Source organism: Spermophilus citellus, assembly GCF_964194105.1.
Source record: "Spermophilus citellus genome assembly, chromosome: 6".
In the NCBI taxonomy this organism is placed as follows: domain Eukaryota; kingdom Metazoa; phylum Chordata; class Mammalia; order Rodentia; family Sciuridae; genus Spermophilus; species Spermophilus citellus.
Genome location: NC_138187.1, coordinates 166490536 through 166513509, shown reverse-complemented (window position 1 = coordinate 166513509; position 22974 = coordinate 166490536). Strand labels below are relative to the sequence as shown.

At 45.3% G+C, this 22974-nt stretch overlaps 2 protein-coding genes across 4 annotated transcripts in view; one reads left to right on the top strand and one right to left on the bottom strand.

The window, feature by feature from the left end:
* Positions 1 to 9687: 9687 nt before the first annotated feature.
* Positions 9688 to 12660, bottom strand: LOC308652602 (uncharacterized protein). 2 transcript variants are annotated; one of them, XM_081300569.1, is made up of 6 exons: positions 12405 to 12660; positions 12226 to 12329; positions 12025 to 12068; positions 11436 to 11488; positions 11215 to 11273; positions 9688 to 9779 (listed from the first exon to the last, which is right to left on the bottom strand). In XM_081300569.1, exons 1-6 carry the CDS (start codon positions 12566 to 12568, stop codon positions 9724 to 9726), a joined length of 480 nt encoding a protein of 159 aa, XP_081156695.1. In that variant the 5' UTR covers positions 12569 to 12660; the 3' UTR covers positions 9688 to 9723. The 2 variants fall into 2 exon arrangements, with proteins under 2 accessions (XP_081156695.1, XP_081156696.1); XM_081300570.1 differs by having other exon boundaries at positions 12226 to 12388; positions 12464 to 12660.
* Positions 12661 to 12811: 151 nt separating this feature from the next.
* The window catches only part of NUF2 (NUF2 component of NDC80 kinetochore complex), a 29051-nt gene continuing 18888 nt past the window's right edge, over positions 12812 to 22974 (top strand). Inside the window, exons 1-5 of one of the 2 annotated variants that reach the window (XM_081300567.1) lie at positions 12812 to 12942; positions 17780 to 17917; positions 19088 to 19162; positions 20652 to 20728; positions 21197 to 21258. In XM_081300567.1, the coding sequence (XP_081156693.1) occupies positions 17795 to 17917; positions 19088 to 19162; positions 20652 to 20728; positions 21197 to 21258 (337 nt within the window). In that variant the 5' untranslated portion in view covers positions 12812 to 12942; positions 17780 to 17794. Of the gene's footprint in view, positions 12943 to 17779; positions 17918 to 19087; positions 19163 to 20628; positions 20729 to 21196; positions 21259 to 22974 lie in introns of those variants that run through there. The other variant, XM_081300568.1, reaches the window with a different exon arrangement.

The following is a 22974-nucleotide window of genomic DNA, read 5'->3' as shown; positions in this document are numbered from 1 at the left end:
GTGCTGACACCTCATCCCCCTCCATGCCCCACTCAGGCCGACATTTCCCCCACTCCATCCCCAGGTGCACAGATGCTGACACCTCATCCCCCTCCATGCCCCACTCAGGCCGACATTTCCCCTCTCCATCCCCAGGTCCACAGATGCTGACACCTCATCCCCACCTATGCCCGACTCAGGCTGACATTTCCCCACTCCATCCCCAGGTCCACAGGTGCTGACACCTCATCCCCCTCCATGCCCCACTCAGGCCGACATTTCCCCTCTCCATCCCCAGGTCCACAGATGATGACACCTCATCCCCCTCCATGCCCCACTCAGGCCGACATTTCCCCTCTCCATCCCCAGGTCCACAGGTGCTGACACCTCATCCCCACCTATGCCCGACTCAGGCTGACATTTCCCCCACTCCATCCCCAGGTCCACAGGTGCTGACACCTCATCCCCACCCATGCCCGACTCAGGCTGACATTTCCCCTCTCCATCCCCAGGTCCACAGGTGCTGACACCTCATCCCCCTCCATGCCCCACTCAGGGACATTTCCCCTCTCCATCCCCAGGTCCACAGGTGCTGACACCTCATCCCCACCCATGCCCCACTCAGGCGACATTTCCCCCTCTCCATCCCCAGGTCCACAGGTGCTGACACCTCATCCCCACCTATGCCCGACTCAGGCTGACATTTCCCCACTCCATCCCCAGGTCCACAGATGCTGACACCTCATCCCCACCTATGCCCGACTCAGGCTGACATTTCCCCACTCCATCCCCAGGTCCACAGATGCTGACACCTCATCCCCCTCCATGCCCCACTCAGGCCGACATTTCCCCTCTCCATCCCCAGGTCCACAGGTGCTGACACCTCATCCCCCTCCATGCCCGACTCAGGCCGACATTTCCCCTCTCCATCCCCAGGTCCACAGATGCTGACACCTCATCCCCCTCCATGCCCCACTCAGGCCGACATTTCCCCACCCCATCCCCAGGTCCACAGGTGCTGACACCTCATCCCCCTCCATGCCCCACTCAGGCCGACATTTCCCCTCTCCATCCCCAGGTCCACAGGTGCTGACACCTCATCCCCACCTATGCCCGACTCAGGCTGACATTTCCCCACTCCATCCCCAGGTCCACAGATGCTGACACCTCATCCCCCTCCATGCCCCACTCAGGCCGACATTTCCCCTCTCCATCCCCAGGTCCACAGGTGCTGACACCTCATCCCCCTCCATGCCCGACTCAGGCCGACATTTCCCCTCTCCATCCCCAGGTCCACAGATGCTGACACCTCATCCCCCTCCATGCCCCACTCAGGCCGACATTTCCCCACCCCATCCCCAGGTCCACAGGTGCTGACACCTCATCCCCCTCCATGCCCCACTCAGGCCGACATTTCCCCTCTCCATCCCCAGGTCCACAGGTGCTGACACCTCATCCCCCTCCATGCCCGACTCAGGGACATTTCCCCTCTCCATCCCCAGGTCCACAGATGCTGACACCTCATCCCCCTCCATGCCCCACTCAGGCCGACATTTCCCCACTCCATCCCCAGGTCCACAGGTGCTGACACCTCATCCCCCTCCATGCCCGACTCAGGGACATTTCCCCTCTCCATCCCCAGGTCCACAGGTGCTGACACCTCATCCCCCTCCATGCCCCACTCAGGCCGACATTTCCCCTCTCCATCCCCAGGTCCACAGGTGCTGACACCTCATCCCCACCTATGCCCGACTCAGGCTGACATTTCCCCACTCCATCCCCAGGTCCACAGGTGCTGACACCTCATCCCCCTCCATGCCCCACTCAGGCCGACATTTCCCCTCTCCATCCCCAGGTCCACAGGTGCTGACACCTCATCCCCACCTATGCCCGACTCAGGCCGACATTTCCCCACTCCATCCCCAGGTCCACAGGTGCTGACACCTCATCCCCCTCCATGCCCCACTCAGGCTGACATTTCCCCCTCTCCATCCCCAGGTCCACAGATGCTGACACCTCATCCCCCTCCATGCCCCACTCAGGCCGACATTTCCCCTCTCCATCCCCAGGTCCACAGGTGCTGACACCTCATCCCCCTCCATGCCCCACTCAGGCCGACATTTCCCCTCTCCATCCCCAGGTCCACAGGTGCTGACACCTCATCCCCCTCCATGCCCCACTCAGGCTGACATTTCCCCACCCCATCCCCAGGTCCACAGGTGCTGACACCTCATCCCCACCCATGCCTGACTCAGGCGACATTTCCCCTCTCCATCCCCAGGTCCACAGATGCTGGTGACAGACACAGCAAGCAGTCGCATCTGTCAGGGAGGGGGATAGGTCAAGAGCACAGATGAGAAACAGAAATCACAGGATGAAAATCTTACTTCCCGGATCTGCTGCTCTGTGTTTTGACGGTATTCTGGAGAGAACACTCCTAACTCCCCACGTGGTGCCTGCCCTCTGTGGACCCCATGACTCAGGCTCGCCTGTGACCGTACATGGTCAGTCAATCAAGGAGCTAGACAGTGAATTCCTCCCACATAAAGACCAGTGTCATCCCAGGTGGTTTATAATAAATAACTACCCTTTATCTGACCGACCTGGTTCTTATTCCTCTGGTGCTTAGGAGAGAGATCTGTCACACTTCCCCCCCCTCCAAGAGTTTCCATGGCTTTATAGATACCTCAAATGCCTGATCTGCCCAACTCCTATTAAGGAAGAAAATGTGTCAATGAGACATTAAGTGTTTTGGTTGGAGGGCTATCAGGCCTAACTCTTTTAAGAAAACAATTATTCCAGACATAAACAATACCTTCTATGTTGCATAGAGCCGGTGTTAACACAGCTATGACTCACAGCCCAGAGCCAGGCACATGTCCCTCAGAACAGGGAGTGTCAGACCTCAGAGGTCACCTCACCAACACCTGCACTTCACAGACCAGCTCCTGAGAGCTGAGGGGCTCTGCTGAGATCTGCATGGACTGCGTTTCCTATTCTGAATTTTTCCATTTTTTTTTCTTTTTTGGTATAAGGATCAAACCCAGTGGCATTTAACCACTGAGCCCCATCCCCAACCCTTTTTATTTTTTTTACTTTGAAACAGGATCTTGCTAGGTTGCCAAGATTGACCTTGAACTTGAGACCTCCTGCCTCAGCCTCCAGAGTCAAGGAGATCATAGGTATGACCATGGCATGTCACCCTAGTTCATTTGCTAGATTGCTGATGCTCTCACATTTGAGGCCTTGATCAAGAAGAGACCATCCCTCTCAGAACTAGCTAATTCCTAGAGAAAGTAAATTGTCCAGCACACTCAACTTTGAGATAAAAACCTACCCAGAACTCATACCCTAGTGGCCTGTTTCGCCAACACCCTCTCTGATGAACCCCCTCAGGCAAGTCCTAGCAGTTCAGCACCCACAGCCCTGGAAATGTACAAAGGACCCAACTCCTGGGAAACCTGGGTGCAGGCTCTGGGCCAGCTGCCTCTGTTCCTGCTGCTTCCTGTCCAGCGAGTGTTTCCTGTACCCCTGGAGCGTGTGGCTCCCCGGCTAGGAACTGTGACCATGAACTGCCGTCAAGGCAAACCCAGCCACACTCAGGTACGTTTCAATCAAGGTGACATAGATGGTAGTGAAAGAGGTAACCAGGACCTGAGACTACAGGCAGTAGGCCTGCTGGGTGCCCACTTACTCCAGCAGCACCCCCTGGAAAGGGGTGAGGCCCAGGGTATCTCAGGAGAGGACCAAGGAGTCTCGAAGGAAGCTGCTGTCGGAAGACACGTGTTTTTTCTCTCCAAAGGTGCTGTTTTACTGTGTTTCTAGATTTCTCTAGAAAACATGTGAGTGTGCTTGCACGTGGGAAGGGCCGATACCCAACAGTGGGCGTTGGAGAGGGCTGTCTGCTCCTCTGTATCTGCTCAGGGCACTGTGTGCAGTACATGGGAGATCAGAGGCTGGCCTCCATCTCTGGCCTCCAGCTCTCCCTCCTGGTTAGCACACCCTCTCCTCAGCCTGTCAGGGCTGGCAAAGGTAGGGTGAAGACTCCCGGGCAGCAGGGGTGACACATAGGTGGTGTAGGGGTGAAAACACCCTGGACTGTGTGAGAAGGAAACACCATCTCAGGTTGGGATCATCAAAGGTTTTTGGTCCAAACAATAAATCAGCATATTTCACGTAACAATAGAGTTCCTCCTGTGGCAAGTCACACTAGACTTCCACATCAATCTGGTTGTTGGTGGATAAGTGGGATGGAGATCCCCCGGGGACCGTCTGCCTGTGCTGGTCTGTGTGGGGTGAGGGAATCCTGCGGGAAGAGTGAAATTGAAAGGTGGTGCCTATTTCCAACCAGGCCTGAGAAGAAGGTCAGACACTCTCTAGAGAGGAAGGCTGGGAAAGGTCTGAAAGGCAGTGTCACGAGGAGCAAGGTGAAGCGCAAGGCCCGGGATGTGCTGCCTCAGGAGCCAGGCGACAGGGTGGCGCAGCAAGGGGAGAACTAGCTTCCCACCGCTCTGCCTAGGTGAGCACAGGCTCAGGCAGGATCTGCCACACTGAAGGCTCCCTCAACCAGACAAGCCACAGAGAGGGGTCCTCTCAGTGATGGGCAGGAGCGCTCAAGGATGAGGTCCTCCAGAGTGGGAGGCTTGGTGGGGACTGGTTTGGGACTTCTCCTCAGGGAGGCTTCTTAGTGTTAGTGCCATTTCTCTTGTGCATCCTTGGGGCCTGGAGCGGTGTCACTTGAGACTGGCTGTAACCTCTGTTCCTTAGATTTTCATCACAGCAACACCAGACAATGCCTACAGAGCCACCGACTCTATCCCATGTCTGGAGAGAAAGAGAATCAAAAATTTCAAATGCCCAGAATCTCAGTTGTCAAAAACAAACTGGGAAAGAGCCTCATGGGTTCCTGACTTCTGGTCTACCGTTGCCTCTGTCTGGCTTTGATTCTCAGGTGTTATTTGGAAGATAGAAACATAATTCATCACCCATCTGCAAGTGTAAAACTGACTTGATCATCTCACCTTTTCAGAATGATTTTTTTTGGCCCCTCAATGAATTGAATAAATGAAATATTTATATTGACATCACAAAAAGTCTGTTAGGGAAGATAGATTCGAACACATCAACTAAGCAGACTGATATTGCCAAACACTCAGGTTGCAATTTACCAGCATACAGCTACTTGAAACTTGGTGAGTGTGGAGTCAGTATGTGCGGACCTGCAGTTGCTTCCTCCAGTCCCTCAGGGACATTTTCCTGCAGCTCTCGGGGATTGAACCCAGGCTCTGCTGCCTACGAGGCAGGGACTGTACCATTGTGCCTGCCCCCAGCCCACTGTCTACACTCCTAACACAGTTCCTCTCTGCCTAGAGCTCACAAGTATCTGGCAGCCCTATGGCTGGTCTCTGGAAGCAAAGTGAGTATCTATTGAAAAGAGCAAAGAGGAAAAGGAATGGAACTGCTAAAAAATCTATCCTGCAAAATCAAGTTTCAACAAATTCTTCAGTTTTCATCATAAATGACACCTACACAGCTGTCATCTGGATGTCTCTCCTCTACGTGCGCCAGAAAATCCAGAAGACCTCCTGGGAATCAAGCATTTAAGTTCCCATAAACTTGTCCTGAAAACTGAGTTGCTCAAGCCAGATGATGAGAAAGAAATCAAATCTCTGAGCAACTATTTAGATATGCAAAGCTGGACTTGCACAGAGACCTGTCCTCTCCCACTTCTCAGTTTTTTAAAAATATTTTTAAAATATAAAGCTTTATTGAGGTGTGATTTAGACACTGCAGCCTTTATCCACTATAAGTAAGCATACAGCTGTGATAGGTTTCCACCTTTTGGCAGTTTTAGAACTTTTTCATCCTCCCAAACTCTCTTCCAAGCCTATTTGCCATCAATCTGATCCTCACTGCTCTGTTCCCACAAGCTCCAATCAGCCACTGCTTGTTGCCTCTGGAAATTAGTCTTTTATGGCCATTTCATAAAAATGGATCCATAGAATATGTAGCCCAGTATATCCAGCATCTTTTACTTACAATATTTTAGGTTTCATCTACTGTTATGGACTGAATGTTTGTCTCCCCTAGATTCACATATGGGAACCCTGACCCCAAAGTAATGTCATTGGGAGGGAGGGCCTTTGGGAAATAGCCAGGTTGACACGAGCTCCGGAGGGCAGTGCTCCCTTGCGGGGATGGGATTCTTGTAGGAGACTGCCAAGTGGGCTATGAGAAGATGGTTGTCTGCAGACCAAGAACAAGGTCCTCACCAGACACAGGATCTTCCAGCACCAGACCTTGCACCTTCCAACCTCCAGAACTGTACAAAACATATTCCCATGATGTCAGCTACCAAGTCTGTGGCATCGTGTTTTGGCAGCTCAAGGATCTCCAAGTCGTAGCATGTCTCATTCTTTTCCTTTCCCTGTGGCACCATGTTCCATCACATGGCATACCACACTCTAATCAACTTCAAGGTGAGGGACCCTGCCACATTTCACATCGCCCTTGCCTATGGAACCACAGGCCTCTCCTCCAGCATCTATAAGCATGTGCTCCTCGTTCTTTTCCTGTCTGATGTTTCTAAGTGTGTGTGTGTGTGTGTGTGTGCGCGTGCGTGCATGCACCTGCAGGTGCTTGTTTGGCTTTGAAGTAAGGTGGACAGTCTTCCCTATGTCAATCCTAAGATCTCATCCACTCTCACTAACCAGCTGACTTGGTGCCTCATATGCACTTTGGTCTGACTCTGTCTTGACCTTTAGACTCACATGTCCTTCTGGAATACTGACTTGAATGTCCACAGGTGGCTCTGTCTCAAAACTGAGATTTTTTGTTTTGTTTTTGACTTTTCACTTTGAACACAGACTTATTCTGCTCCAGCACTTAGTCCCATCAGGGAGGCAGCTGCTTTGTCCGATACCTGGAAGCTTCAGGCTCCTCTCCCTGGTGACATCTCCAAAGCTGCCTTCCTAGTGCCTCTGTGTTCCTGCCTCCCTGAGGCCCCTCTAGGTCAAGACCTGCGTGGGCTGCTTCCATTGCTTCTTAAGTGGTAGCTTTCTTCGTATCACAGCCTGACAAAACATGAAATCTAAGGTTCTCTGCACCAAGTACACTAGAACACAAGCCTTGAGGGGAAGTCAGGAAGGACAGTGGAGAGGTCAGCACATGGCGTGTCTCGCCTCCTGACATCTGGTTTGGAGCTCACCACGGTTAGTGAGGTCAGGGATTTTCAGGTTTCAAACTGAAAATTCAATTTGTGTCCTTAGCAAAGATCCTGTTTAGTGTATCACAAATAAATGGCTAAATTCCCAAGCCACTGCTGAAAAGGAGCCCGGGTAAAAGACAGGCCAAGAGACACAGGACGGCAAAGGCAGACAGCTACCTTAAATCCACACTTTTCCTCTTGAGCCTGAACTTTGAATGTGTGTTTTAAGATCAATAAAATTAGAATATATATATTTTTTCTCATCTAAAACATTGTGTTCAATGTCCATCACTGTTTATATTTTAAAAATGCAAAATTTTCAGTGTAAGGCTAAGGTTGACATTAATACAACAGTGCCACCCAGTGACTGTTCTGGTCAAACAAAAATGTCACTACAATTTCCCATTTAAATATTTGTGTATTTTCAGTATGTCTGTGGCCCCAACCATTTGTATAAAATCATACACAATACTAATTAAAAAATATAAAAAAGCATTAGACATTTTTACCTACCCACTCAAAATTAAGTACAGTTAAGGTGTCAAAGGCTAATATAACACTTGCAAATAAAGGGCTTTGCTTATTAAATGTCACCTGTGATGCTGTGAAGCCAGTGATGCGGCTGACAGGAGGGCATATCACTGTCTCCTCTAGTGCGAAATGCTGGACAGCCATAAATCTATGACAGTCCTTTGCTTTCACAAATGTTCACCTATACCTCACAATGCAGTTTCAAGGAGTTCATCTAATGCCCCTAATAAAAATTGTGTTCATAATTTCACTTCAGACCACAATTCATGGTTAACCATTATTTTTAAGGCTTTAATAAATATCATTCATGATTGCTATAAGTGAGTCTAGTGAAGGCATTGAAGATGCCACCATGGAATTTACAAATCAATCAATAACGTGATATGGTCAAAATACTCCTATGACCTCAGATAGCATTACAAAACCCCACTCTTTAGAACCATAGTTCAACTTTTCAATTTTAAGTCTGTACAAACAGAAATACTTTGTCATCCTTTATTTATTTATTTTTTACAGGAAACATAAGCACAAGCCGGAGGGAGGGGAGTAAAAGAACCAACATATACAACAGAATCTCTTTGAAGCCACGACTATGACTTTCTCCTGTTAGAGGCACCACATTTACACCCACACACCTGCAATTCCAGCAACTCTGGAGGCTGAAACAGAAGGATCACAGGTCCTTGGTCAGCCTCAGCAACTTAGTGAGATCCTGTTTCAAAATTAAAAAATAATAAAAAATAAAAAAAAAAGCTGGGGATGTAGCTCAGTGGTTGAGCGCCCTGGGGTTCAATCTCCAATAGCAAAATAAGTAAAAAAAAAAAAAAAGAGTAGTAGTTCAGTTCAGCAACACTGACTAGATACCCAGGATGTACCAGGTACAGTGTTAGACACTAGGCAATCAAAGGTCATTAAGAACTAGCCTGTGCAGTAGTGGAGACAGACACAAACCTATCATTTCAGTGTAATATAAACTTTTTTTATTTTTTGGTACTGGGTAACCCAGGGGTGCTTTACCACTGAGTATATCCCTAGTCCTTTTTATTTTTGATAAAGAGTCTCACAAAGTTTTCCTGGCTGGCCTGGAAATTGTAATCCTCCTTTCTCAGTCTGCAGAGTTGCTGGGATTACAGGAATGTGCCACCACACCGAGTAGACCTCAGACCTCTCTTTGTTACATGCATCTGAACACAGCCAGGGGCATGCTTCGCAGGCATCCTGAGCTAGTCTGATAAAGCTAAATCATCAGTCACCTCCCAAATGAGTTTGCCTCAAGGAACCTAAGTCAGAAGATGGTACCCCATTAGTCTAGGCATTGAATCCACCTAGTGCCTAGGACTGAGGCTGAGCTGTGGATAAAGGGTAGCAAAGAGTGGTCCCTGTCTCCACCAAGGCTTTTTATGTCTTGGTATTCCTATTCCTACATTAGACCAATTTAATCCAGTTTTCATCTTTAGTGATCTGCCAAAAACAAAGCAGAAACACTGTTTGGAGCCTGTCACTTAGGGATGGGACTTGAGTGAAGTGCTGATTATTCAGGAATGCCACCTGCACTGACATCCCATTTGCAGGTTGCCAAGGTCTCACCCAGTATTGAAGCCAGATTTAAAATTAGGTAGTCAGTGTAGTTAGGTAAATCGGGTCTAATATCAAGTGAAATCTAAAATGGAGGCCATGTTGAGAATGAATTTCCAGAAAAGCTGAGCAACTCTCTGAATGTTAATGAAGCCCAGGAAACAGCCCCCAACAGATTTGGAGATAGCCAATTCCAAAGAAATGTTAATGAACAGCAAACTTGACACAGAAACGCCCAGATTACTTCTTTGGCCCACCTGTGTCCCAACCCTTCCCACCTACATTCCATCACCAAAAAATAAAAAGGGGAACACATTTGCCCTTCAATGGATTCCACCTCTTGGGTCCCCTTCTTCAACATTGGGGAAGCAAGGACTCGTCAGTCACTGGTCAACAGCGTCACTGGTCAACAGCGGTAACAGTATCACCTGTCACTCAAGGGTCTGCTCAGCCTTTAAAGGTTTGTCATGAGTCTTTAAAGTACAATCTGGAAGGAAATATGGATTTCACATTAGAAAAGGAATAGGCACTGCAGATACCAATGTGTATTAAGTGCTTAAAAAATATTTTTTAGATTACTCCGATTGTTAGACCAGGACGCAAGAAAAGACCACTGACTCCAATTAAAATCAAATTAAAGCAAGCTTATTATTTCGACTGGCCGGGCTGCCTTTCCCTCCCAAAACGGCGGGAACAAGACAGCAGCCCCACCTTTCCTACAGCCCAGCTTTATAGCCCAGAAAGTTACACAAAAGGGGGTTACAGATAACAGAACTCTGACAAGCATCACACTAATGGTAGTTTACATTTTTTTTTTCTGGCCCCAACATCAGAATTTATGAAGACCATTAGAGCCTCAGAGAGGGTTGTTGTCTGGCCAGGGAAGGCCAATATTTATGAGGTGTCACTAAAGTTTCAGAGAGGGCTGCTATCTGGTCAGAGAGCCAGGCAGGGCAGGGGTGAGTTCAAGGCACGGGCAGGCATTCCAAGCAGGTTCAGAATTTGCAGTAATTTATAGTAAAGCAGAAATTAGCTTTTCATGGCTTTGTGGCAAGATGGCTCCCAATTTTAATAAAAGATCAGGTTGGGTCTATCACGATGACCTTCTAATAGAGTTGAAGAGGTTGGAAAGGGGATCAGTTTGTAAGAAATCAAATAAAAAACTGAGGACTTGTTAAAAATCAAGGACAGAACTGAAGTTGGAGACTGAGCTTGGTATGCAGACTGAGGGTTAGGGCTTGATAGGGACCCAAGTCAACAGTCTCAGACACAGGCAGTTCAGATGCTGATAAATCACACAGTCCAAACTGGGAAGGGAAGTAACCATGATTGGTTCCCAAGTTTCCAGACAAAGGGGGGAATGAAACCAGCCTCGACCTCAGAGCAAAGCCTGTCCAAGAAAGGGACATGACCTTTGTCCTTGGAAAAACCCACAGAGCACTCCTAGGCACACTCCCACCCTGCTGAGTTGTTTATCCACAAATAACAGGAGAGATCTGCTGCCCCAGGTGTCCCTGACTCAGTCAGGCTAGGTGGGGACCCATAGCAACCCCCTAGCAGCCACCAATCAGCATGAGACAGGGAAATACCTGGGATGCCAGATGACCCTCCCAGTAGTTTATGGTGGTTGATAACATATTGGGAAACCATGTAGTTCAGCACGTACACCCCTCTTGGCTCAAACCAATCAGTTCAAACCAATACCCCTTTTGTTCTGACCAATCACCCCTACCCAACTTTTTCCCCGCCAGTGAATGTGCTAATCATGGTTTAGAGTTGTTATTTGATTTTCCCTCGGTGTGTGATGATTTGCTATGATGTATGTGAAGTCCCTGCCCTCTCCAAAAAAAAATGTATAAAAATGCTGCAAACCCTGGGCTTGGGGCGAGCTAGCTCGCAATAAACACCTCTTTGCTGCTTACATTGATCTTGGGTCTCTGGTGGTCTTTGGGGGTCCTGAATTCGAGCATAACAAGGAGACCTGACAAGGAAGATGGAAGTGAATATACACTGGAATGAGGTATAAAGGAGCAGAAAAATAGAATGCTGAGAAAAAACAGATGTTCCCAATTTACAGAGGCTCCACTTGTGAGTTTAGACTTCACAATGTTGCAAAAATATTTTCATTCAATAGAAACCACACCTTGAATTTGATTTGTTCCCAGGGCAGCAAGCTTCAGCTATCAGCCACAGGATCTGGTGGGAAGAATGGCATCACACTATGTTGCTTAGGTTAGGTGTGTGGACCACACTTCCCACTTAACATGTTTATGAGGGAGTGAACCCATTGTAAGCTGAGTATAATCCTGGTACTGGAATTTAATTTTTGGCAGTGTCTTTAAGGTGATGACAAAACTTGAGAATTCTGTTGCTTCACCCTTCACCTCACAGACCATGTAAGCATATTTTAAAAAGTTGTATTCATCCTTGTAAATAAGATCATTTGAATAAACTTTTTCATAGGTAACTTTAATACTAATACAACTCATATTTAGGGTACCATTATTCTCATTCAACTCTGGACACCATGCCTTTCCTGCTAATGCTGCACAGGGTAGCCAGATCAAAGTTCTACTGGTGTGGAAACCTCAGTAAAACTGCTTTTTCCTCTAATAACAGGCCCACACGTCTTCAGCTGAAAGATCACAACTTGTACTGAATGCATATTTCCACACTTGCCCTCATAAAAATAGATTTTGGGGGGGACTCCTTCTTTGAAGAAGGTAACTCACCCAGCAGGTGAAGCTGTGACAGTTTAGAGGAGGGAGAACGGAGCCTGTTGGAGATGAACAGGGGATCTGTCAGAAAATGGGGCTCCACTAGGCCACAGGCCCTCACTGCACCTGGGTCTGCCACACTCGGAATCACTAATTTGGATCCACTGCATCTGAACTCTTCACACCTGACCCCCCTGACGTTTGGGCCCACTCGACCTGAGGCCCTGCACTCGGGGCCGCTGCTCTTGCATCCCTGCATCTGGGCCTGCCACACTTGAGCACTCCTGCTTCTGGACTCCGTGAACTGGAGCCCACCAGACCTGAGAGCTCCTGCACTTGGACCCGCTGCTCCCGGACCCCGGCGCTGGGCCCGCCACACCTGAGCGTTCCTGCACCTGGACTCGCTGCACCGGGACCCGCTGCTCCTGGACCCCGGGCGCTGGGCCCGCCACACTTGAGCCCCAAGCACTGGGCTCACGGCACGGGGACCGACCCTTCCCTGGGCACCGGGCTTCTGGAGATGCCGAGGCAGCACCCCGCGGCCGGACCGCTGGCTCATCGACCTGGGGTCTCCACCCCGGCGAGGCAGCGCCTCAACTGCCCCATCGAGATGACGGCTGGGTCGAATTTCCGACCAGGTGCCGTCCTTCCTGTTAGACCTGGGTTCTCCTTTGGCTGGGGCGCCCGCCTCCCGCCGTCGCCTTAGCGCTTCGGGTCAAACTCGAGCCGAGTCTCCGGTTCCCGGCCGGCTTCCGCGAGCGTGCGGTCTTTTGGCCCTGGTCGGCCACCAGTCCCCAGGAAGGGGCGGGGATGGCGCCGGAAGGACAGGTACTTCCGGCGAGCGGCGGATTTGAAAGAGCAACGGTCGGCGTCGGCGGGGTAGGCCGTCCGCCGCGGTTCCGCGGGAGGGACCTTCCTTGGCGGCCGCTGTAGGTGAGCGGGCTGGCCTCCGGCGGGCGGGTGCTGGCCGGGTGCCGGGCTGTCCGGGACTTAGGGAGCCGTCGTTCGCCGCGGTGGCGGCCGCGAGCGTTTGCTGCTGTGGAGGGTCTCGAGTCGGGATTTGCTCAGCCACCGGCCCGGGGCGGTCTGAAGTCGGGCAGTTTGGGCGAGTGAGGAGCCGGGTGGCCGGGGCCGGTCCGTCCAGCCCCGGGTTTCCCTCTACGTCTGTGTCGCGGGCACCAGAGCCCAGTGTGCTGCGGGAGGAGGGCGGTTTGAATGCGGAGGAGATTCCCCAGAGACGTGGGAGGCTGGGGCCAACTCGGGGAGGAAGTTCGTCAGGTTTGGAAGGTTTTGGAAACCCAGCAGAACAATTTGAGTTTGATGTGATAGGAAAGGTAATTTGAGTACTTTTGTACAGATGTTAGACCTGAGACGTTCTGCAAACATTAAACTGACATCAGGGTGTACAGGACATCAGAGGAGAGGGATGTGCGGTAATGACTATGAAGTTACTTCGTACCCACCTTTCTATTGTGACAATCTCTAATTAAGATCTACTTTGTTTTGGAAGAGTGACCTGTAATCTTTCATCATTGGTTCTTAAATATATGACTTAGCAGAAAGTATGGATTGCATATGTAGGGAAGTTTTCAGTGTCTATTTTCCCTCTGAAGGCTTGCTAGTTTAAACTGACAGTAGAATGTTGAAAGCGGGGAAAATCCAGAACTTATTATGTGCCTAAGACAGAAGGGCTAGACTGTTGAGGTTTATAAAAAGCTAAACAAAGGTTTAGTGCCTTGGGCTTGAGGGTGGGCAGGGGAGGTGGCTGCAGGCTTTGGAAGCCCAAGGGGAGAAGGTGACAGCAAGCAAGGGCTGGTAGTTGTCTTGCTATTTGATAAAATCTTGCCCTTAATAGCCACCATAGAAATATCTCCACCCACTTCGATGTTTACTATCCACATCTATCTAAAAAGCTGTCCTTTTGTAAACTGTTTACAAAAGGACAGCTTTTTAGAGCCTTTTCTTTGTCTGAAGAAGTCTGCATTTTCTCTGCCAAATCAGCTTGAAATAATGTCAAAGAAATATCCTGGGATAGGAATTTTACTTTCCCTCTCAGTTAAGGTAATAGAGACACCTAATATGTGAAGGATCTGAGTCTATGTAAAGTGATCTTCATTCTAAAATAGAAATGTGCAGTTGTGAAATTCTATAGTAGGAAATACAAACCCTTGCCTAAGTTACAAATAGTTATGCAGGATCATGGGGAAATACAGCTGATATAAGGGGTCACCCTGAGGATGTTCTTAATATCCATCATAAACATGTTTGTGAATGAGTGTTACATTTGTAGCCCAGCAAAGGAGTCTCCTTACTATTAATACTCTGCCCTGGGCCAATCATATCTGGAGTGTTGTGTTAAGCTTGGGCATTATATTTTAGGAAGACACTGACAAAATAATATTTTAGAGGAAGGTAAGTATGAGGGTATAATATTTTACAATATGCTTCTGGTGTTCATCCTGAGTTCCTGGCACACAAATTTTAAAATCCTTGGAGTCTTCAAAGTGATAAGTGACCTTTTATGAGCTGGAGGTTGACTGAGGGCTGGTATCCCCTAGGTAGCTTCTGGATGGGCTTTCGTCTGAAGAACGTAGGCAGGCTTAGAGAATTAGAACTTTTAGCCCCACCTCTAATCTCAGGGAATGAACAGATCACCAGTGTCCAGTAATGTAATCAATCATGTCTATATAATAAACTTATGTAAAACCCAGAAGGGTTGGTTTTGAAGAGTTTCTGATGACCATCCAGATGATGTGAACCCCAGTATTCCTGGAGGTTGTAACCCCTTCCCTCATACCTTGCCCTACCTGTCCTTTCATCTGGTGTTCCATCACTTGTAATATTCCTTTATAATTAGCCAGTAAATGTTTTGCAGGAGTCCTAAGCTATGTTCTGGGATCCCAACAAACTAGGTCCAGCCATTCATTCCCAAAACCATACAGAAATGGGAATGGTGAAAAGCAGAAAAAAACTTTATATGGTTACATTGGGAAGACTTATGCTAAGATCCAACATCTCAGCCCTGTCTTTCAGTTTGAAGGCAGCTTTAGGTTTAAATAGAGGAGGAATCAGGGCAGGAGGTCTGCATAATTAAACCATCATGGTCAAACTGGTCTGGCCTATCATTCTCTCAGTCCTGGCTCTATACAGGAGCTCTCATGAAGTCCTTATTCCTTGAAGTCCAACTCCCACTTGTTGCTTAGAATGTTTATCTGTCAGACCTGGGATCCTGGAAGGGGGCAGATTGGCTCCCATGAGATGATTGCTCCTGCCTGGAGGATGAACCCCTCTCATCCTGGAGTGATGTGCCTGTAACATAGGGTCTGCTATATAGGGCAAAGTATGGGCACTTCCAGGTGCCACTCCTGGGTGTGAAACTGGATGCTGCAAATCTGGCCTCAGTCTTAAAGGGGACAGGTGAGATGAATTTAGGGCTGATGAAGCTTGTATTACTAACTTTTAGGTAAATATTTCTTAAATGATTTGCATACCTACCTGAGCAGGTTAGAGTTTAAGGTGACAAAGGAGACAGGTACAAAATGAAGGCAGAGATGCCAAACTTTATCCTGCTTTTAGTTATCCATGGGGCATCTCCAGACCTAAGTGAAGTCACTGCTTTTAGCAAAAGCAGCCTAAGTCCCTGTTACATAAGTGTTCCCTGAGTTCTGTGAGTTTGTCCAGCAAATTAAGTGAACCCAAAAAGGAGATGGTGTGAACTCCAATAAATAGCAGGTTGGTCAGAAGCACAGGTGAAATGATCTGGGATTTCTGATTGGCATGTGGGCTGAGGAGATAGTCTGAGCCCTTAGCCTATGGGATCTGAATCTATCCGGTAGATAGTATGAATGTAGCTAGTGAACACCTAGCTGGCGCCACATGCACAACTGATGGCTTGCTTAGTGTGTGCAGGCACCACTCATCTCAGTCTTGTCATGAACCTTCAGTGTTGATTGCTGTTGAGCTAGGGGAAAGTTTGCTTTTTTCCCTCTCACAGATGGAAGGGCTTGCTCTTAGGTAAAGAAATTATTCTAGAATAAGAGGGCTTAGCAGAAACCCAATGACCATCTTCACATTTTTTGAAAGAACTGTCATTTAAACAGGGATTGATACATTCTGTGAAGTTGTGGTAACTAGAAATCAAGGCAATGAACAAAATTCCACAACAAACAGTACAGCATGAGGAAGAGTTATTTAACTGTGAGAGCCACTCTGAAGTGGAAAAAGTTGCCTTGATGGACAGTTGTGGTATGGAATGAATAGGTTTACTGCTCTGGCTCCCCCAAACTCTGGCTCCTTTGCAGGAAAAGGTTTATTCAAAGCCAGCTTCAAGAAAGGGCTGAAGACCTTTCTGTCTCCAACCTCCATCTTTTTTTTAATAGGAGGCAGAGTGGGACAAAAGGCAGCAAATACACATATGTAGGTTTAGCTAGGCTGTGTTGATCAGAAGCATGCTAGTCTAAGTTCCCTGGTGCCTCTCAGGCTGGTGTAAGGGATTGAGCCTCCTTTCAGTATGAGGAAATATGGAGTGTAAAAACATGGTTATTGGAAAACTTCCTTAATTTGGAAAGGAGTCTACTTGAGAGTGACTACTGTGATGCTTTCAAGGGTTTATATGGAACTAGGCAGTAATTTATAATCATCTTTTAAAATAGCTTTAGTTAGGCTAGTTGCCAGTGCTTCTTTTTAACCCTAATGTTCTAAGAAACATTAGGAACCTGAAAAAGAAAACAAGATTTCCAGAATTGTGGCCATTTCAGAATATCAGCATATCTGCAAAGTTGAGTATGTTCACATTGGGTCTCCACATTGGCTTCTTCCCTGGGACATCGTGGGAAAGAGGGGATCTTTGGGCAATTAAACCAGTATTTAAGCAAGAGGTTAAGGCCCCTCTTCTTCTTGGTAAAGAAATGAGTCTTAGCTTATTGGACTCTCCAGGTAGCGTCAGAGTTCTGTAAGTGAAATCTCAGTACATAGCCACAAGGTTAAATGCAAGTTCTAGGACAGGCTTTCTTAACCTTATCCTGTGGGCATTTTGGATAATTCTTCGTTGTGAGGAGCCATTGTAGATAGATGTTGTGGGACGTTTAGCGGCATTCCCACCACCACTGACTAGATTCCAGCAGCATTGCTACTCCTGGCCTGACAACCAAATGTCTCCAAGCAAATGAGCCTACAAGAGCAGGGGGTACAGAACTGTGAGAACTGCTGCTTTAGGGGGGCACAGGACCAACTCACCATAGGAACACATTAGGGAAAAGGGGTTTTTGTTCCTAAGTTCTTGCTTAGGAATTTCTGCATCTGTTTTTACTGATTTTTTTTCCTCTTGCATCTTAAACTTTAATAGTCGTCTCATTATGTATGTAATGAATAGAATTTTGAATCAGAATATGATATTTTTTTCCTTCCGTGTGTTATCATCCCTTATATATAGCTTCTAATGATGGTACCTTATGCTATGCAAAACCTCTGTCTGGCCCCTCAAATGTGAAAAAGGAAACACATGATTTCCCAGTTGTGTGTTCAAATAAAATCCTCTTTCCCATGTGGAAGATAATAGTGAACAGCATTAGGAAAATTAGCAGAAAATGACTGTGCTTGGTAGAATTTTATTTTAGGATATACATCTTGTCTTTATCTTATTAAATATTTGATGATAGTGCTAGTGTCACTAGTTCAACTTGACTTGTTTTGTTCTTATTGATTATCAAGTTCCAGACAATGAGAACTACTGATTGTATTTCTGATCTTTTTTTTTCCCCCCTTCTTTCAGACTACAAGTCCCAAGATGGAAACTTTGTCTTTTCCCAGATATAAAGTTGCTGAGATTGTGGTTCATATTCGCAATAAGTTCTTAACAGGAGCGGATGGAAAAAACCTCTCCAAGAATGACCTTTATCCAAATCCAAAGGTAAAATGTCTTGATGTTTGAAGTAGGTATTGGTGTTAGAGAACAAGTAAGTCACCATGCAATGTCATGTTGTCAGTTTTAATACAGAGAAAGATTTCAGCTATGTAATTTTAAATAACATTAAATTTGTATGTGAGATGATTTCTGCCCTCCCATTAGGAATTCACTTTTTTAATATGATTGTTTTCTTTAAAAAAAGACAGCCGCTTTTAAATCATAGATATATTAAAGGATATTAAGTTTTTTTTATTGCTGTTGAAGTGTGGTACATGGATTTAATGTATTGGCAGGGCTTAGGGGAACTTATTCCTAGTGGTTTCCCACCATAGAAAATGCTTGAAATTATCCCCTTGGAATCTTACAGATTAATCTTCTTGCTTTATGCCCCAAGAGAGAGTTGCCTTGCTTTGATGGGCATCATTCCTCACATGGTTATTAAATGCTGAAATGGACTGTGTGTGTGTCACAGAGCATCCAGAGTCCTTTTCCAGTCTTGGTGTTACCTTGCAGTGACAACATAGGGAAGCCTGGTTCCATGACATGGAACTCAGACTGTCTAATGTCAGTATCCTTTAATTCTTTAAAATGAGGGGAGTCAGCTCAGAGTAAATGATGTGCCTTTAAACTAAGTAAAGTTAACTTTTTGAAAAGGTGCAATATTTTCTCTATATTTCTCACTTTTCTGCTCATACAATAAGGTTTTTAAACTTCTGTATTTCCTCATTGAGTTTATCCCACTTGTTTTAAGTTGTCTCTTAAACTTCACATCCAAGAAAATCTTAATGTCTAAGGTAGCAACAAGATTTCTCATGATCTTTTTCAAGAAATATATTCTCAGTGTTGGGACACATCTGCCACATTCCTGGCAACCAGCAGATCTGAAAGATGAACTAACTTCCTCCATTGCCTGGGGTGGGGGTGGCTTGAATTTGATTTAGAAGAGTATGTTTGTTCTTAAGCAGCTGTCTTCTTGTCTACTTTTGGCACTTGGAACAACTGACATGAATCATAAGGTATTTTAAAATCTGGAAAATTGTGAAACATTTCAAGGAGATGGAACAGTTGTCACCCTTTTCTCTGTGTTTACTGACTATAGCATTGGATAGTGGTGGTAGTGATGTAGTGCTGGAGTCATGCGTCAAGGGTATTGAAAGTTCCTTTCCGTTGCAGCCTGAAGTCTTGTATATGATCTACATGAGGGCCTTACAGATAGTCTATGGCATTCGATTGGAGCATTTTTACATGGTAAGTTTATGGTAAGGCAAAACAGTGTTTCGTGTTTTACTGCAGTTCTCCTGCTCACGTACATATTGCCTTTTAAGGAAATCTTGACTGTTTTGACACATTCAAAGGCTTGTGTAAAATTAATGTCACTTGTGAAGGAATTTTAGGCATAATAATGGTTTATATGCATAGCTTTACCAAGACAGACCTCAGTGGAAGCCCTGAACAACACCTAGACATCACTGAGGCTATTCCCAGGTTTATAGGTCCCCTGAGACCCACGGACACAGTGAGTGTGCATGGACAAGGGTCTCTTCTCAGGAAGGACTCCTAGGTGAGAAGAGCAGGCATACAGTCAGAACAATGCTAGAAATGAGGCAGCTGAGCTCTCAGCAAACTAGCTGTTTCTAGTAGGAAAGGCCACTTTCTTTATTGTATTTTTTTTTTTTTTTTGCAATGAAGTCCTGAGGGCATCCTCTGAAGATGCTCTGACAATGTCAGAGTCTTTGGAGTCTCATCAACATGATAGATCTGTTGTTTAAAAATCAAAGACATTTTAAATGAACAAAAGATGGCTCACTTCATTTTTGTTTTTGTACAACTAGCGTTTTGCACACTAGCTCAGCGCCACCAACCCACCTGTTCTTTTTTTATTTGACATTGTTCACAGACTAGTACATATTACAGTAAGAGTGCTGAATAAAAACATGAGGTACGAAAGTAGTTCAAAGATTATAGGTCATGCAGATCATGTTAGACAGCAAAGAAAATTGTGACCGAGAAAACACTAAATAAAAATACATAAAGAATGTGCATTATATATATTTAAAAAAAAAAAACAAAATAAAAACAAAAAACAAAATTTCGTATGCAGAAAACGTTTTGTTACATTGCAGATTTTAATGTATTTAAAAATTGCAACATGAAGATTAAGTGCAGTGTATACTGAGTTTTTAAATTAAAATGTACGTTTCATAAATACAGTTTCAAGAGAAAGCATCATTTTGTGTATACTAACACATTAAGTGTATGTCAGAAATTGATGTATAGGCATATATTTTAACACATTTTTAAATTAAACTGCAGTTTTGTTGAAAAAAATAAAATAAAAATCAAAGACAGCCACCCTTTTACAATGAAACCTTGCCAATTGTAGTTTCTTTGTCTATAAAAAGGGAACAGCACTTTGTTTATAGATCCTTGTAAAAATCAGAAGAGAAAATAAATAAAACCCCAGCATGATGCCTGATACACAGTGATGGCTTGTGGTTATCCTTCTATTTTTTTGTTCATTTAAAAATCTTTATTTAGCACCCCTTGTAAACCCTATCATTAGAAATATTAATGTCGATTGTAGCTTAGTAGCAGGAGCTGCATTGTTTTTTTCAGATTTAATGATAAAGTTGATACAATTTCATCTTAACCTCTGATTAAGGTTACTTTTAGTTTATGGCTGAAGAAACTCTTTTAATCAATGTGTGACTTAGGTTTTGTGACTTACTACATGCAGATGCCCGTGAACATTGAAGTTATGTATCCACATATAATGGAAGGCTTTTTACCAGTTAGCAACTTATTCATTCATCTGTGAGTAAACCCCCATTTTACTTTCTCCATCTGCTTTTGTATTTGCATGGCATTAAACCCTTTAAATGACATTGCTATCTTTGGGAAGGAGTTCCATCATCTTCCTTTCCTCTCTGTGTATGTTCAGAAATACAGGTTTCTACCAAGCAGAACTCCCTTCACTTCTAGCACTTCTCAGGGTCTGTCCACTGAAGTTGGGAGGCCATGTAAATGGCAGTCCTCAGCCAGCTTTGTGGAGAGTTTCGAGTTCTAGAGTCTTGGTGTGCCCAAGTGCCTGTTCATTAGAATCTGTGGTGTCCCTGGCTCTAAGAAGGGCTTGTGTAGCTATCGAGCTCGGCACTATAGTGGGCTCAACTTGGTCCTGCAACTCTGAGGGAAACCTCCAGAAATCTCTCTAAAAATGGGGTATTTATGCTCAATGGTTCAGTATAGCTTACAACTTATTTAATGATATTCTTTCTATAAAAGGGATTCATTTCTGCCCATCTGCCGGGTGAATGACTTTGAGATTGCTGATATTCTGTATCCAAGTAAGTGAAAATTTAAACAGTTTTATTGTCTGGCTTTAACCAACCACTTTACCTTTCCATTGAAAAATGTGGAGGAAAGACTTAGAGTAGGTTTCAAGTGCATCCCATCCTTAGAGATGTGTTTTATTACATCCTTTTATTGAACTGTTTTTCCTTTGTAGATCAACATAAAAGCTGTGTTTCTGACTAATTTTTTTCTTAACTCCTTACATTTAAAAAATATTCTTTAAATTTGGGGAGGCCAGGCACGGTGGCACATGCCTGTAATCCCAGCGCCTTGGGATCATGAGTTCAAAGCCACCCTCAACAAAAGCGAGGCACTAAGCAATTCAGTGAGACCCTGTCTCTAAATAAAATACAAAATAGGTCTGGGGATGTGGCTCACTGGTCAAGTGCCCCTGAGTTCAATCCCCAGTACTTTAAAAAAAAAAAAAAATGCAGATGTGATGTCACATAGTAGACTATTCATATTTATTCATATTAACTTTATCAAGTTAACGGTTACTTTTCACCATGAAGAAGTTCTCTTTTAGTATGCATCATGGTCATGCTGTTATTTTAGATGTAAAATTTCCCAGCTTTGTGTCCCTTGATTCATTTTTGCCCTCTTGGATCTCTGACTTTTGTCTGAGGATGTAGTATATGCATGGCAGACCTCATGGATTTTAAATGTAAATTGGATGTGTTTTAATAAATACGTGTACTTGTGAGCCACTGCCACAGTTGTGTATAGCACGGGTCCATGGCCCGCAGGAGTCCCTTGGTGTCCCTTTGCAGTCAGCCTCCCATGGCTGCCTCACTGCTTGCAACCACTGGCGTGTCTTCTGTCACTCTAGCTTTAGCTTTTCCAGAATTTCATACAGATGAAAGAATACGGTCTGCCATCCGTGATGTCTGCTTCTTTTTTATTTTTCCTTTTTTAATTTATTTTATCTTTTGTACCAGGGATTGAACTCAGGTACTTGACCTCTTAGCACATCCCCAGCCCTATTTTGTATTTTATTTAGAGATAGGGTCTCACTGAATTGCTTAGTGCTTCACTTTTGCTGAGGCTGCCTCAGCCTCCGGAGCTGCTGGGTGTATGGTGTCTGCTGCTGCTGCTTTTTTTTTTAATAATACTTTCATTTTATTTATTTATTATTATATGGTGCTGAGGATCAAACCCAGGACCTCCCATGTACTAGGTGATTGTCCTGGTGTCTACTTCTTTAAGCACAGCCCGGTTGAGATTTATCCATGTTACTTGCACTTATTGCTGCTGTGTATCTTTTTATTTTGGAGTATTCTCTTCAGTAGATAGACATTTGAATTGTTTCTAATATGAGCCCACTGTGAAAAAAAGTACCCTAAACCTTGGAGGGTTCTTTGCTCATGTTTACTTTTGGTTTCATTTATTCTTAGTTTCTGTTTTTTACTTTAGAGCAGGAGCTGAGGTCATTAGTTTCAAGCCTGTTTTTGTTGTTTTGTTTTTTTCCTAGTAAGAGGGTTTAATGTGTGAATTTCCCTCTATCTCAACTTCATCTATATTCTATAAACCCCACTGTGTTGTATTTTCATTTCTCATTCAATTCGAAACATTTTCTAATTTTCTCTTTAATTTTTTTTTCATTCACCTGCAGGTTTTAAGTGTGTTGTCTGCTTTTTAAAACATTCAGGGTTTGTCTAGCTATCTTTCTGTTGCTGATTTGTGATTTAGTTCCTTTGGGATTAGAGATT

Bases quoted from the DNA above. Each gene is read 5' to 3' on its own strand.
- LOC308652602 (XM_081300569.1), bottom strand. From the start codon at position 12,568: ATGAGCCAGCGGTCCGGCCGCGGGGTGCTGCCTCGGCATCTCCAGAAG. The intron at 12,330-12,404 runs GTGCAGGAACGC...AGGAGCTCTCAG, and splicing joins TCCCGGTGCAGCGAGTCCAG to GTCTGGTGGGCTCCAGTTCA. The intron at 11,489-12,024 runs GTGAGTTACCTT...TCTTCCCACCAG, and splicing joins GTCACAGCTTCACCTGCTGG to ATCCTGTGGCTGATAGCTGA.